General features: G+C 48.1%; 3 protein-coding genes across 3 annotated transcripts; 2 read left to right on the top strand and 1 right to left on the bottom strand.

Moving 5' to 3' along the window:
- Positions 1-1040: 1040 nt before the first annotated feature.
- N7529_005462 (uncharacterized protein) lies at positions 1041-13325 on the top strand (the record flags this gene model as incomplete). The annotated part of the gene is made up of 7 exons (XM_057240989.1): positions 1041-2010; positions 2065-5149; positions 5200-5420; positions 5470-7690; positions 7743-8434; positions 8487-10307; positions 10396-13325. 7 exons carry the CDS (start codon positions 1041-1043, stop codon positions 13323-13325), a joined length of 11940 nt encoding a protein of 3979 aa, XP_057096348.1.
- Positions 13326-14375: 1050 nt separating this feature from the next.
- On the top strand, positions 14376-14936 carry N7529_005463 (Polyketide synthase enoylreductase; the record flags this gene model as incomplete). The annotated part of the gene is made up of 1 exon (XM_057240990.1): positions 14376-14936. One exon carries the CDS (start codon positions 14376-14378, stop codon positions 14934-14936), a length of 561 nt encoding a protein of 186 aa, XP_057096349.1.
- Positions 14937-15933: 997 nt separating this feature from the next.
- On the bottom strand, positions 15934-16649 carry N7529_005464 (uncharacterized protein; the record flags this gene model as incomplete). The annotated part of the gene is made up of 3 exons (XM_057240991.1): positions 15934-16452; positions 16500-16541; positions 16596-16649. The coding sequence occupies 3 exons, from the start codon at positions 16647-16649 to the stop codon at positions 15934-15936; spliced, it is 615 nt and encodes a 204-aa protein (XP_057096350.1).
- Between the last annotated feature and the right edge of the window lie 92 nt (positions 16650-16741).

The raw sequence follows: 16741 nt of genomic DNA on the forward strand, positions 1-16741 counted from the left end.
AATTGTTATGCTGATAATGTGTCCATACTTCGCCGTGTGCGGGAGAAAAGCGATCACTCAGAAACAAACAAGACAAACAAACACAAACCCACGTCGAACAGACCTACAGCATCGTTCAAGTCCCAATAATGTTGAACTAATGGCCGCATAATATCGGAAAAACAGCTGAAACCTAGCCGAATATTATTCAGCTTTAATTAGATCTGCACAAGTTTGAAACAAAATCTTGCTTCTGTTATGAATGCGCCGACTGACACGCATGGTGGTGGTTTACAGCCTCCCCGCCCGAGGAGGGTGATACTGATTATACTGATTCTCGACTGCTTGAGCTTAGACCTTGGTGTGCTTATAATCTCTATTGCTATCTTCAAACGAGTTTCACTGGGTGACAAGGGACGAATATATGGGTGGCACGGGGAACCGGATACAAACATCCTAGCATGGCAGTGGCCGAATTCAAACCCAACCGAGAATATTTACAATTGAAGCCTGAGGGGGGATTGATTGAATGATTTTTGATTAGCTTTGGGTTAGAGATAAAAATTACGAAGGCCCGTCGTACCGGACTCGGACTCGGCCTTGGGATTCAAACTAACCGAAACGGCAAAACCTAGAAAGCTTGGATCTTCGGAGTCTCTTATTTGATGGAAGCTTTAGTAACGCGACGGTAACACCAAGCAAGGGCAAGTTGAGGTTTATATCTGTGCACGTGGCGAGACCCTGATGGATCCTACGCCAGTGCGGTGATTTGCTTCGTTTCATATCGCCGAACAGAGAGAGCTTCGGAGTCGGAACGAGCTGAACAAAATGATAAGCTGATGCGAGAATAGATCTCCGATGTTTCCCAATCCGAGCATCAATGCGAGCCTCGGTCTATTGATATGTACCGCTCCCCGTCCTTCAACACTGAAGTTTGAATGCCACGGAGCATTACTCGTCCCGCCGTTCGATCATAGATACCCTCTACAATATTCGTTGCGATCCGACTCGCATATCTGTTGTACCAACACGTGGGTAGTTAGTGAAACTCATATTACATCATGACGAGTGATTGTGAACATATCGGGGAACCCATTGCCATTGTAGGAAGTGCTTGTCGCTTTCCTGGTGATGCAACAAGCCCCTCAAAGCTTTGGGAACTACTCAAAGCACCTCGCGATGTTCTGAGCGAAATTCCGGAAAGCCGGTTCAGTACCAAGGCCTTTTACCATCCCGATGGCCTACACCATGGCACAACAAATGTTCGACACTCTTACCTGTTGTCGGATGATCATCGATTGTTTGACGCCCAATTCTTTGGAACGAAGCCAGTGGAAGCGAATTGCATCGACCCTCAACAAAGACTGCTACTCGAAACTGTTTATGAGGGACTTGAAGCTGCTGGTATTCCCATGGAAGGGCTCCAAGGATCCAACACGGGTGTTTGGGTCGGGTTAATGACCAACGACTATGCCGACATGCTTGGTCGCGATGTTCAGAACTTCCCAACCTACTTCGCATCTGGTACTGCTCGGAGTATTCTATCTAATCGAATCTCTTACTTCTTTGACTGGCGTGGTCCATCCATGACCATTGATACCGCATGCTCTTCTAGCCTGATTGCACTTCACCAGGCCGTGCAGAGCTTGCGTAGTGGTGAGACCAATGTCGCTGTGGCTGCGGGAACCAACCTGTTGTTGGGACCTGAACAGTACATCGCGGAGAGCAAACTGAAGATGCTTTCTCCAACTGGCCGCTCGCGTATGTGGGATAAAGGAGCCAATGGATATGCAAGGGGTGATGGGATTGCAGCCGTCATACTGAAGCCATTGAGTGCTGCCCTGGCCGATGGTGACCACATTGAGTGCATCGTTAGGGAGACAGGTGCCAACCAAGACGGCCGTACCAAGGGTATTACGATGCCCAACCCCCTAGCTCAGGCAGAGCTCATTCGGAATACATACGCTCGAGCCGGACTCGATCTCTCGAAACCAAGCGACCGCCCACAATACTTTGAAGCACACGGGACAGGTGAGCCAATATCAATCATAGAACGATAGTTTGGGGCCCTGCTGACAAGGATAGGAACACCTGCGGGTGACCCGGTCGAGGCAGAGGCTATCAGCACTGCATTCTTTGGACAGACTGCAAAGTACACAAGAAAGGATAGCGGTGAACACCCGTTGTACGTCGGATCAATCAAGACAGTCATTGGACATACCGAAGGTACAGCTGGATTGGCGGCCGTTCTGAAGGCATCGCTTGCGTTGCAGCATGCGGTTATTCCGCCAAATATGCTCCTAGATGAGCTAAGCGCAACTGTACGCCCGTTTTACAACGATCTTGAAATCACACAGGATGCCAAAGAATGGCCCCCTGTTTTAGAAAACACTCCCCGCCGTGCCAGCGTCAACAGTTTCGGATTTGGCGGTGCAAATGCGCACGCGATTCTGGAAGAGTACAACCCACGCCTTCTCCATCAAAAGGCAGGGGATACCAAAGCTGTGATCGTCTCACCATTCAACTTTTCTGCCTCGTCTGAAACATCGTTACTCGCAAACCTCGCGGCGTACTCTGCTTATCTGCGGGCTCACCCTGCTACTGATCTTCGTGACTTGTCGTGGACCTTGAACTGTCGACGTTCGACACTACCGGTACGACGTTCGATCTCTGCATCAAGCACTGGAGATCTAATCGCAAGATTGGACGAAGTCGTGCAATCATCTGATATCACGCCAAGTGCGCAAACCGCGACTATTCGTGAACCAAAGTTGCTGGGTGTATTCACCGGACAAGGAGCACAGTGGGCTCGTATGGGCGCCGAATTGATTGAAAGTTCGTCCATGGTCAGAGATTGCATTGATCGTCTTGATAGGTCTTTGCAGGAATTGCCTACCGAACATCGCCCGGTCTGGTCCCTTCGCGAGGAAATTTTGAAAGATAACAAGACCTCTCGAATTGGAGAGGCCGCATTTTCCCAGCCACTCTGCACTGCCATCCAGATCGCGCTAGTTCAGCTTCTTGCTGCCGCAAATATCAAATTCACCGCCGTAGTTGGTCATTCGTCTGGAGAGATTGCAGCAGCGTATGCGGCAGGATATCTGAACGAGCAAGATGCAATCAGGATTGCGTTTTACCGCGGATGGTCCCTCCAGTACGCGAATGATCGCGATGGACCCAAAGGCGCAATGATGGCTGCGGGAACTTCTTTTGAAGATGCTAAAGAGCTTTGTGAGTCGCCGGAACTTGAAAACAGAATTTGCGTGGCTGCCAGCAATTCCTCTGCGAGTGTCACACTCTCCGGAGATGCGGATGCGATTGATGAGGTCAAAGAGATTCTAGAAGATGAGAAGAAATTTGCCCGTCTGTTGAAGGTTGATAAGGCCTACCATTCTCATCACATGCTCTCGTGCGCAGCTCCTTATATCGCAGCGATTCGTAAGTGTGGAATCGCTGTTCAGCCCCGTCTCAGCGACAGTCCCACCTGGATCTCTAGTGTATACGGCGAGAATATCGATGAAGTCGATGATAGCCTCCCCGATACATATTGGAGCAATAACATGATAAATCCCGTCTTGTTTTCACAGGCACTCACTTATGCCGTTGGTGTCGCAGGGCCATTTGACATGGCATTAGAAGTTGGTCCCCACCCAGCCTTGAAAGGCCCTGCAATTCAGACCATCCAAGAGGCATCTGGTCAAACTCTACCTTATGCCGGGACTTTGAGCCGTGGTAAAAATGACCGAGAAGTTTTCTCTTCCGCGCTCGGTTCCTTGTGGGTTGCGCTCGGCGACAGTGTGGTGGATTTCGCAAGCTTTGAGAGCAGAGCCACACAAAGCATCCAGAATCCGGAGCTGCTGAAAGGTCTTCCATCATACTCATGGGACCACGATCGGGTTTATTGGCATGAATCTCGATCATCCCTTGCAATGCGCACCGAAAAGGAATCTTTCCACCCCCTATTGGGTGTCAAGTGTCCGGATGGAACAGAGAAAGAGTTACGCTGGCGTAACTACCTTCACCCACGGGAGGTATCCTGGCTAGCACATCACCAGGTTCAAGGCCAGATGGTGTTCCCAGCAGCTGGGTATATCTCTGCTGCAGTTGAGGCTGTCATACAGAAATATGGATTAGGGTCTGTCCAACTCATTGACTTCCACGATATCATTATCGGACAAGCATTAGTGCTCGAGGAGAACGGCGGAGTTGAAACAGTTTTCAGACTCTCAATTGATCTAGTTGAAACTTACGGCGTCTCGGCATCCTTTGCCTGTCACTCCGATGCGAACAAAGGATCGTCCGGCATGTCCCTCCACGCTTCTGCGACATTGAAAATTGTCTTGGGCGACCCGAAGGACGATGTTCTGCCGAAAAGAACCAATCCCCAGGGCTCTTTCCTTGATTTGGAGGTCGATCGGTTCTACAACACAGTGTCGCAACTCGGTTTCGGGTATACCGGCCCCTTCCAGGCACTCTCCGGACTGCGCAGAAAGATGGACGAGGCATTGGGCCTGATTGCGGTCCCGGAACGGGATGAAAATGGACAATCTTTGATCATTCACCCGGCCTCTCTGGATGGCGCCATCCAATCGATCATGCTTGCTTATTGCTACCCAGACGATGGGCGTATGCGCACAATTTACCTGCCCACCCGAATTGATAGACTGCGCCTGAACCCATCTGCCTGTGTTGCTCTTGGGGCTCCTGGTGTTGATCTTCCATTCTACTCTGCAGTCACAGAGGCTCAGTTTGCCGAACTCTCTGGTGATGTTGATATCTTTTCTGCGGATGGTAGACATACATTGATCCAACTTGAAGGACTTCATACCACTCCCTTAACTCCATTGACATCTGTTGACGACCTTCCATTCTTCACAGAAACTGTGTGGGGTGTTGACAGACCCACTGGCCGAGATTTCAAAATTGATAAGGAATTGACCATACACGACCGCTCTCTGGGCTTGGATCTCGAACGTATTGCACACTTTTACTTCAAGGAACTCGATCGTTCGCTTCAGATATCTGACCGGGAAAAGGCTGCCTGGAATCATGCCCATCTTCTTTCCTATGTGGATCATTGCCTATCATCCGTTGCCTCCGGTAAACACAAATTTGCGAAGCTAGAATGGGCCAGTGATACTATGCATGACATTGCCCCCATTTTGGAAAGGTATGAGTATACAGCCTCCTTGATGTCAAAAATAGCACTAATTGTTCTAGGAACGCCAACCACATCGATGTCCAAGTACTTCGTGCAGTAGGGGAATGTTTTCCAGCTGTTATCCGCGGAGAGTCTAATCTCCTTGATGTTCTGACAAAGGAAAATCTTTTGTCCAAATTCTATGCTCAAACTCTCGGAATAGATCTGTACCTGGACGAAATCGTCCGAATCGCTCAGCAAATCAATCACAGGTACCCACATCTCAACATATTGGAAATTGGTGAGTCTTGCAGCTTTCTCTTATCACGCTCGATGCTAAGTGATCACAGGTGCTGGAGCAGGTACGACGACGGAACGAGTCATGCATGCAATGGGCTCGGCATTTGCGTCATACACGTTCTCCGACATTCTCGACACACAGTTTGACGATGTTCGTGAAAGGCTTTCCGATTATCAGTCAAAAATGGCGTTCAAGTTGCTGGACATTGAACAAGACCTTGGAGAACAAAACTTCCAAGAAGCCTCCTTCGATCTTGTTATTGCGCCATTGTGTCTTTATGCGACGAAAAGCCTCGAATCCACCCTCATTAATGTACGACGATTGCTGAAGCCCGGTGGCTATTTGATTATGCTTGAAATCACAAGCCCTGAAGTCATGCGCTTTGGCCTCATTCTTGGAGGCTTGCCGGGCTGGTGGCATGGGTTCGAGGAAGGCCGAACATTGTCTCCATGTGTCTCGGAAGATAAGTGGGAATCGTTGATGAAGACCACTGGATTCTCTGGGCTTGAAGCACTGGCACCTTGCTCTTTGCAATCGCCTGTGCCATTTTCTGTTATGGTGACTCAAGCAGTGGATCAGCGCATCGATTTTATCCGTGATCCATTGGCGCCTGCTCACCAACCCCTCGACGTGGGGTCTTTGACAATCATTGGGGGGAAGACTCCGCTAACTTCCACAATTGTCGCCGATATCACGAGCCTAGTTCAGCGTCACTACAGCAATATCCGTACAGTCAGCTCGTTGAGCGAACTGGTTTCGTCGGACTTGCCGTTTATGGGCACTGTTGTTAGTTTGGTTGAATTGGAGAAGCCAGTGCTTAGGCATTTGACACCTACGACCTGGAAGTCTTTCCAAGAGCTGTTCAAACAGAGCAAAAATGTTCTTTGGCTAGGACATGGCGCCCAGGGAGACAATCCTTACGGCAACATGTTCACGGGTGTTCAACGTACCCTTGCAATGGAGATGACCCACCTTCACATCCACTTCATCAACTTCCATTCGTTGGGTGAAGCCGATGGCAAAATCGTTGCGACAAAGCTTCTCCATCTTGAAGCCGCGGAGCTTTGGGATCAGCGTGGACAGCTTGATGATATACTTTGGATTAATGAGCTGGAGCTGGAGTTGAGAAATGGGAAGTTCCACGTGCCTCGACTCCGCCTCAACTCCAATAGAAACGATCGATACAATTCTGCGAGGCGTCTGATCATCAAAGAAGTTCCACGTGCTCAGTCCACCGTCGCCGTTCAGCCAACAGAAAAAGGATATCTTGTTGAAGAGAAGGACACCCGCACATCGCCTTCTTTCCGAAACGGCATTGAAGTCCATGTCACCCATTCACTCTTACGTGCCGCAAGACTTACAGAAACGAGCAGTTTGTTCTTGGTGGTTGGCAAAAACGTCCAAAACAATGAACATGTACTCGCTTTGACACATACTTTGGACTCCCAAGTCTATGTACCGCATGGCCTAGCTTTGCGATGTGGAGAGAGCGAAGAACAAAGCATTCGGTCTATGCTCACGCTTTATGTTCATCTTTTTACCCTCTCCATGTTTCAGAATATCCAAGCTGGTGATGCGCTAGCCGTTCTGGACCCCGACTTTTCCCTTTCTCCGCTCTTGACAAAATACGCAAACGAAAAGGGTGTACAGCTTGTGCTCTTAACGACAAAAGAAGGACATCGCTCGTGGCCATGGGTCCAAATACACCCGAATTCTACCAAACGCGAACTGACTGCCAAGTTACCTAGCAACATCTCCCGTCTTGTGAACATGGGTGAGAGCGAAGAGGTTCTACATGTGCTTAAATCGTGCTTCAAATCAAATTGCCAGTTTGAAAACGAGACCACGTTGACCACAAACCGCTCTCGGTCCGACTATCTTTCCGACATGAGTCAGATAGCCACGCAACTGCAAAACTCTTGGATTAAAGCACAGTATGACCTCACTCCAGTTAATCTACACAGGTTCGCGACTTTAGGACTTCAGGATTTGATAAGGGCACAAGAGACGTTTAAGACGCAGTCTCTTCTTACTTGGGACCAGTCAAAGCTTGCTGTCCAAGTACAACCGGCCACTAAGCATGTGAAGTTTTCAAAGGACAAAACATACTGGCTCATTGGTCTCACAGGTGGACTTGGTTTGTCTCTGTGTCAGTGGATGATTCGACAGGGGGCACGTTTTATTGCGCTATCCAGTCGTAACCCAAAGATTGATGACGCATGGTTGGCACGAATGGCCGCCGCCGGCTGCACTGTCCGCGTCTTTCCTAAGTAAGTTAATTGCTAGCTCGACCTCCGTGCTTCTTTTGGCTGATGTTTCCAGTGATATCACGAATCGTGAATCCGTTCAAGCAACCTATCACCATATCAGTGAGACTATGCCGCCCATTGCTGGTGTTGCACAGGGTGCCATGGTTCTACAGGACACCATGTTTATCGATTTAGACCTCCCTGCCTTGGAGAAAGTGCTCCGGCCTAAAGTTGATGGTAGTATCTTGCTGGATGAACTGTTCCCTGAGAACACTTTGGATTTTATGATTTTCTTTTCGTCGATGGCTGCCTTGACTGGAAATCCTGGACAGGTCGCTTACAACGCCGCAAACATGTTCATGGCGAGTTTGGCCGCGCAGCGTCGAGACCGAGGCTTGGCAGGACACGCGATCAATATCGGCGCAGTTGTGGGCAATGGTTATGTGACGCGAGAACTGAACATGGAGCAACAAACATACCTTTACCGTGTGGGTCTTGAATGGATGTCTGAGCAAGACTTCCATGAAGTGTTTGCTGAAGGTGTTCTGTCTTGCTTGGACAGAATTGGAAGCGCTCAATTGTCCTGTGCTATCAGAATAGACGATGACCAGTCCAAGAGTTGGATTTTGAACCCCATTTTCCAACACCTGGTTTATAAGTCTAGTAGCATTCTCGTCGCCGACAAAAAGGGAAAACCTGGGGTTTTGGTCAAAATGCGCCTGTCTGAGGCCACTTCAGCCCAAGAAGTCACGGAAATTCTACAAGGTACGGATATCGCAGGCTTTTGACTGAGGATGAAGCTAACCGTGATTGGTAGAGGGCTTTGTGCTGAAACTTCAGTCAGCATTGCAAGCAGACCCAAATAAGCCCATGTTGGACATGAGTCCAGATGAGCTCGGTGTCGACTCATTGGTGGCCGTAGATCTTCGTTCGTGGTTCCTCAAAGAGTTGGGAGTCGACATGCCGGTGCTCAAAATTTTCAATGCCGCGTCGATCCGAGAGTTACTAGCTGCGGCTGCGGAAGTTCTTCCCGAATCACTGGTTCCAAAGCTAATGTCTGACGCTCAGTCTTCGCAACTGCCAACTGGGCAGGTAGTCCCATCTGCACCATTGGCTACAACTTCTACAACAAATGTCCTTTTGGATGCTGCCGGGACAGATACAAAGGATACTATGACCGAGCTTAAATTTGCACTTCCAGATGCCACTAACGCATATAGCACCAGCTCTGCTACTTCCTTGAACGCGGAGGACTCTAGTTCGGAAGTAAATGATGACACATCATCATCGATCTTCACTGAATCCAGCGAGATAGCACCACCGAAACGTGAGATTCAGAGAACGGTTCCCATGTCTTATGGCCAGTCGCGTTTCTGGTTTTTGGAACACCTTGTGGAAGATAAGACAGCATTTAACATTACGCCGACTTGGGAGTTATCTGGTCGATTAAAAATTGCGGAATTTGCCAGAGCTATCGAGACTGTCGGGCAGCACCATGAAGCTTTACGTACATTCTTCTTCACTGATAATGAGAGGAATCATATGCAAGGCGTTTGGACCAAATCGGCATTGCAATTGCAGCTTACTGAAATCTCTGACGAGAAAGAAGTCGAGATGGCTACCAGGCAAATGAAAGAACATGTCTTTGACCTTTCAGCTGGTGAGATTATGCGTGTGCGCTTACTTACCCTGAGCCCCGAAAGACACTGGTTGGTTTTCGGGTTTCACCACATCAATATGGATGGTATCAGCTTTGAGGTCTTCTGGTCAGACGTGGAGAAGGCGTATCAAGGTCAATCACTCTCTCATGATGGCCTTCAATATCCAGACTTTACCTTGAGGCAGCTTCGAGAGTACGAAGAGGGTGCCTGGGCTGGGGACCTAGCCTTCTGGAGGGCTCAATTTTTGGAGATGCCGCCAAGACTCCCTCTCCTTCCATTCGCTTTGCAGCCTGTACGCCCCAAAATTGCGCAATTTGGGTCTCATATAGCCCACATACGCCTCGATGCAGCTATATCGGACGCTATTGACCGTTGTTGTCGGATGTTTAAATCAACACCTTTCCACTTCCACCTGACAGTCTGGCGAATTTTCCTCCTTCGTTGGTTTGATTTGGATGACGTTTGTATTGGTATCGCGGATAGTAATCGCACGGACGCCGATATTCTACGAAGCATGGGCCTTTTCTTGAATCTTCTCCCTGCCAAATTCTCACAAAAGCCCGCTCAGTCCTTCGCGGAGTGCCTGAGGGAGGTCCGAGATATCACGCAGGGTACATTTGCCCACTCACGTGTGCCATTTGATGTGATACTGACAGAGCTTAATGTGTCACGATCTGCCTCACACAATCCCATGTGTCAAACATTTTTCAATTATCGACCCAAGGCTGACATGTCGCGACAATTCTGCGGATGCACTGTCAATGGAGCGCTGTTAGGTGGTGGCGAGACCTCCTTTGATATTAGTCTAGACGTTGCCAACGTCGGTGCCGGTGAGACAATGATCCACATATCAGCTCAGAAGAGCTTGTATGGAATGGAACATGCGGAAATCCTCCTTCGCTCCTACTCCAATCTTCTTCAATCCTTTATCCAAAACCCAGCAACCCGAGTGACTTGGCCTGGACTACACCCCAAGGGTGACATTGAGCAAGCAGTGGCTGCAGGACGAGGCAAGTTCCCCCGCTGGTATTCTATACCAAATTGACTGACTGTTATTCTACATAGGTCCGGAAATGCGACAAGAATGGCCATCAACCATAGTCCACCGGTTGGATGAGATTACTTTGCTGTATCCGGACCGTATCGCGTTGAAGAATCATGATGGAAACGCACTCACATATACTCAATTCCAGAATCGGGTAGGTGTGATTGCTAATGAGCTGCTAAGCAACGGAGTTGGTGCAGGTACTCGAGTCGGAGTATTCCAGTCGCCTAGTGCGGATTGGATCTGCTCTATAATAGCCATTCTTCGTGTCGGTGGTTCGTATGTTCCATTGGATAAAAAGGTGGGCATGGAAAGGCTTGCAATGATCACGAAAGAAACGCAAGTACTTGTGGTATTGCTTGATACGTCCACCATATCTGATTATGGGCTTTTGCATACCATGGCTGAACCCATTGATGTGTGCAGCCTCCGTGGCTCTACTGCGGAGCCTGTCCCGAACATGGCGACGTCAGATCAAATAGCTGTGATCATGTATACCAGTGGATCAACTGGAGTTCCCAAAGGAATAATGATCGCCCATTCAGCATATATACACCATGCTCAGTCATCGAGTGCAACTTGGAACCTCAAACATGGAGCTGAGACTGTCTTGCAGCAATCCTCTTACGCCTGGGATGCCTCCCTGTGGCAGACGATGGTCTCGCTTTGTATCGGCGCAACTGTTGTAATTGCTTCCAGTCTCATTCGGGGTGACCCTGTTGCTCTGACAGATCTCATTTCATCGGAAAGTGTTACATGCTCTCTCGCAACTCCAACCGAGTATCTGGCTTGGCTGCGGTATGGTCGCTCCAGTCTCAAGGGTTCGCGCCTGACAACCGCTTTGTGCGGTGGTGAATTTTTTTCCAGTGGGTTGATAGACGAGATCAAGGCACTTGAAAAGTCAGACTTGAGAGTCATCAACGCTTATGGGCCCGCTGAGATAACTTTCGCATGCTCTGGCAAAGAAGTCACATACAACCTCCATTCAACCTCTGAATCTCCTGCACAACCACTTTACACTTTACCAAACTACTCTGTGTATGTTGTCGATAGAGCGCTTAATCCTGTTCCCGTTGGAGTCCCTGGTGAAGTTGTTGTTGGAGGAGCAGCAATTGCCCAAGGCTATATTGACTCCTCTATGACGGCTGATCGCTTCCTGAATGATCAACATGCAAGTACCTTCTTTCGAGAAAGGAACTGGACAAGAATACATCGCACAGGGGATCGTGGAGTTCTCAGGCGTGATGGAGGTCTAGTCCTTCTAGGGCGGATGGATGGTGATAACCAGGTCAAATTGCGAGGAATTCGAATTAATGTCGAAGAAATTGAGACTGCAATTGTCCAATTTTCGAAGGGTGCTATCACGCAAGCTGTTGTGTCCGTCCGATCAGATACAGCCTCCAGCAATGACACACAGTACTTTGTTGCTTTCGCCGTAATGGCCGATGCAAACAATGTTGAAAATGCGAACCAGTTCCTAAACCAACTTTTGAGAGAGATGCCATTACCGGGGCATATGCGACCAGCTGCCATTATTCCCATTACCACTGTTCCTCAGAACACCTCAGGGAAAACAGATCGAAATGCTGTCGATAAAATCCCTATTCCGCATATTGCAGTTGAAGCAATTGATAATGAATCTCTCACTACCTTTGAGCAAAGTTTACGCCAGCTCTGGCTACAGGCACTACCGCAGGAAGTCGCTAGCTATCATGCAATTGAGTCTCAATCTGACTTTTTCCACGTCGGCGGGACTTCGCTTGCCCTCGTCAATTTACAAGCACTAATCAAAGAAAACCTTGGTGCTTCTCTGGCCTTGTATCAACTTTTTGAAGCAAGCACCTTACATGGAATGGCTACCAAAATCCAAAACTTTTCTCGCCCTGCGCTTCAACTGGATGTGGATTGGGATGCAGAAGTCGCAGTGGAGTCTGATTTAAGGCCATCTCCGGATCACATTGGTGCGCACATTATTCCCTCCGGTGTCAGAGTTGTGGCGCTTACCGGCGCAACTGGATTTCTTGGCAAAGAAATTCTTCGAGGGCTGTTGAACGACGAGAGAATTCTTACGGTTCATTGCCTCGCTGTCAGGAAACGGTCCACAGAGCTCCACGAACTGTTCTCCCACCCGAAAGTCCGTTTACATCACGGTGATCTTGGGGCCCCGCGTTTGGGACTCTCGGAGTCTGACGTCGGCTCTATATTCTCTTGTGCTGATATTGTTATTCATAATGGAGCAGATGTGTCATTCATGAAGACATATCAGACGCTTAAACTGATCAATGTGGCATCGACAAAGGAGCTCGTCAAACTCGCTTTGCCTCGGCGGATTCCCTTCCATTTTGTTTCCACTGCTGGTGTTGCGCGCCTTGCAGGCCAAGAGAGTTTTGGAGAGACTTCTGTTGCACTCTTTCCTCCTCCCTCCCCACCAACGGATGGCTATATTGCAGCGAAGTGGGTAAGCGAGGTCTATTTGGAGCGCGTCAACCGTCAATTTTCTCTTCCCGTATGGATTCACCGTCCATCCAGCATTACCGGCGACGGTGCACCAGAGCTTGACTTGATGGGCAATGTCATGCAATACATCCAGGAAACCCATAAACTTCCAGATTTCAACCTATGGTCTGGGGTCTTCGATCTCATATCTGTCCAGTCGGCCGCAAGCCAGCTTCTGAAGGCCGTTCACCAATCCGGTATGTCTACATCAATGACAAATACGGTGACATATCTCTATGAGTCCGGCGAGACCACAATTGGTCGTGACGAGATTATGCCCCTTCTCTCTGGCACAGGGCAAGAATTCCAGATAGTTGCTATCGATGAGTGGGTCCGTTCCGCTGAAGAAGCCGGAATGAGTCCTCTACTAGGAGAGTATCTGCGCAGGGCTTCAGATGGGCAAGTTCTGCTTCCCAGGTTGGTGAAAAGCATTAGGGCTGCCGGATATGAATGAGAGTGGCAATCGGCATAGTCAATGATACCGCCTATTTAGCAAAATCAGATATGGATAATCATTTCGTTGCTAGACACAACTTCTTCGCCGTTTTGACCAAATACCTAACTACCTACGCTTCCCAACTCTTGTCATTCATAACCGGCGATTCGACATCTAAGAGTCTCCCATTTCGGCTCGTAAACCTATATTGAAAAGCATGGCTAAGTAATACAGTATGACACTACAGCAATAGCTTCTTCTGGTGACTTCAACGCCTTCTTCATTCAAATCCCATATAATTCTAATTGACAGCCATAAAGAACCATTCAGCGGTACATTCCATCAACTTTTTCTTCTCCAACCACAAAGCCTTGAAAATGGGCAAAACTTCAATCCAAAATCGAATATTCAAATATAGGTAATATGCAGTCAGCCTTGCTCATCCGAACATGTCATGTTTCATTTCAGTGGCCGGACCGGGAACCCTAGTGCTTTTGCTGATACTAGCGTTCCTAGTCTGTTGTTCCCAAATTTCGAACGTTGCATTCATCCAAGAGGAAAAGTATTAATATCTTCGGAGCTACTTCAACTTCCATCTCCCAGATCATATACGCTCTCATAAAGATGTGGTGGTATGTATACTGAAAGGTAAAGAATCTCTAGTTGAGGACAGCATGTTTGACAAACAAGAAAGTGCCAACTGGTACGGAGTACTTGCAACACAATATCACTTATTTAAACTCCTAACTTCCACACAGGTCATTTACTCGAAATTTTTCTTTGCTTTCAAATCGAACGCCCCTCTTTTTTCGCTTTGAAACATGTCCCTGCTGTGATGTCGACTTTGACTAGAGTAGTCGATTTTGGTTTCGTCGGAAACATTGCACTGCACAGACTCGGCGCACAACCGGTTCCTTTTTTATATTTTATTTTTTTCATCTCACCGAAGGCATTGTCAACTAGAGCTCATATATTAGGCACACCCATATTTGGCTAAAACTTGAGACTTCATCAATCGGTATCTGAACTCAAACTTTTGTTAACAAGCCATTTTATTCACCTCACAATATGGCCTCCCAAAACGATATCCCCTCGAGCCAGACCGCTATCATTCAGCACAAAGGTGGTATTCTCCGAATAACTCATGACCTGCCGATCCACGAACTTGAGCCGCATCAAATTTTGGTGAAAACCGCATCTGTGGCCCTCAATCCATGTGACTTTAAGATGCCTTTGAGATTTCCAACCCCTGGTCTCTGGGATGGATGTGATTTCTCGGGCACGGTCGTTGCACTGGGCAGCAAGGCGGTTGAAGAAGGCCGGCTGCGCGTTGGAGATCTCGTGTTCGGTGCTGTTCAAGGCTCGAACCGGTTGCACCCGACATCTGGGGCCTATTGCGAGTACATTCGGACCGAACCAGATTACACTTTTCAAATTCCTAAGGGAATTGCTTTAAAAGATGCACCCGCTCTTTCTGGCACTGCCATTGCAACTCTGGGGGTTGCACTCTTTTGGTCGCTTCAATTGCCCGGTACCTTTGAATCCCCGGCAGTCAAATCCGAGGACGTTCTTGTGTACGGAGGAAGCAGTACTGTGGGACTTCTAGCAATTCAGATGGTGAAACTGTGAGTTCTCTTCTTCTTGATGACTCTGCTGGTAACTTGTATTGACGTGTGGGCGCTTAGATGTGGCCACCGGGTGATCACCACTTGCTCGCCTCACAATTTTGACTTGGTGAAATCCTATGGAGCAGATCTGGTATTCGATTACAATTCTCCATCTTGCGCTGAAGACATTCGAGCGGCCACAAAAAACAGGTTGCGTTTTGTTCTGGATCCCTTTGCAGAGGCAAAGCCCCTGCGATTATGCCACGCAGCTATAGGTCGTACGGGAGGACGCTATTGTGCTCTGGAGCAATACCAGGAGAGCCTTTGCGCACGGAAAACAGTCAAACATGAACTTGTGATGGGAGGAGTCATTAGTGGAGAAGGTGTCGACCTCCCAGAACCCTATGGTATCCCACCTCGACCTGAGATTGGAGCTTGGGCTCGAGAATGGTATAAAAAGGTTCAAGAATTGATAAACGATGGACGACTGAAGCCATGCCCAATTCAGGTTCTCTCCGGTGGGTTCGAGGGGGGTTTTAGAGGGGTTGGAATTGCTGCGAAATGGAAAGGTTTCGGGGAAAAAGCTCGTTGTGCCAATAGTCAAAACCTAAGCGGAGCAACTCACCTTTTCTTTTGATGTGCGCCTTGCAGTGTCTAGTTAGGTCTTCTAGTGCGATGAATCATGGGTCGTTTTCAGGTTCACTCTAGCGAGAAAATAACTACGAATTCGAATTTTCAGCTAGAATTATGCTCCCGCTATCAAATATTAGAATGCTTTTCTCTAAATCAACCCAAAGATTGCCTGTTGTGTGATTAATATCTTCAATTGGGGCTATGAAGCTCAATGTTGTGGGGAAGTCAATCTGGTAGTAATCTTGGCCTTTAGTTTAGCATGACTTTGAAGGATTCCTCTACTTGTTGGAAGTTTCAAGCAACATTGAAATAGAATTCCATCTGCTCAATCTAATCCACAAACAAGACACGCGCACATTCTTGCAATCTCTAGGCACAGCTGTGGGCTAACATCCACTTAAACCGTCATAGACCATCTTCCCGATGACTTTCTTCTCATCTTTGACTGTACTAACATTTCTAGTGAAATATTTCTTTCCGTCAATGTTCTCAAATCCCCAAATCACTTCCGCTTCCCACCCTTTTGAGGTATTTTGGGCCAGTTCTTGGATTGCCATGTTGCCGCAGCTGGTCGCGCGAAATGTTTGCCGAATTGAATCATCCTGGATCTCAGATAGATCTATGAACTTCATTTGAGTGCGAATATCTCCGAAGATAGGCAATGATAGTTCCTGGGTACTTCCATCAACAGTGAAGTATCCTTCGCTGTCAAAACCGCCAGGGTTGACAATTTGCTTTAAACGGAGATTTGTGACCGGTTTGATGGCCTCGTCCAATGCGACCTTTCCGTTGGAGCCTTCCTCGCGGTCGAGGCCATCTGCTAGGGGTGTCGAGGTAGTCTGACTAATTTCCAGCGAAAGTCGGGCATGTCGCAAGGCTTTTCGTATGAACCAAGGCACGCCTTGCTACAATTAGTTAGTCAAGATGCGCTTTTTTTCTGGTGCTTTCCTACCAAAGTGAAGATTTCTTCCGGATCGGTTGATAGTTTTCGATTCTAGTCGTAATGTCACTACTAGCTTCCAAATGGTCAAATACAAGAAATGCATACTAGTTCCCATATTCCAGTGAGATCAGGAACACCAATTCGATCAGCCGTAGTCATCTTGAGAAAAAACAACCAAAAGAACAGCAGGGGAATTGAACAAACTTGAGTGTTGAGATCGATGTTCAAGATAAATTTCGGTGGGAATATGC

Source organism: Penicillium soppii, assembly GCF_028829465.1.
Source record: "Penicillium soppii strain IBT 18220 chromosome Unknown utg000005l, whole genome shotgun sequence".
Classification (NCBI taxonomy): domain Eukaryota; kingdom Fungi; phylum Ascomycota; class Eurotiomycetes; order Eurotiales; family Aspergillaceae; genus Penicillium; species Penicillium soppii.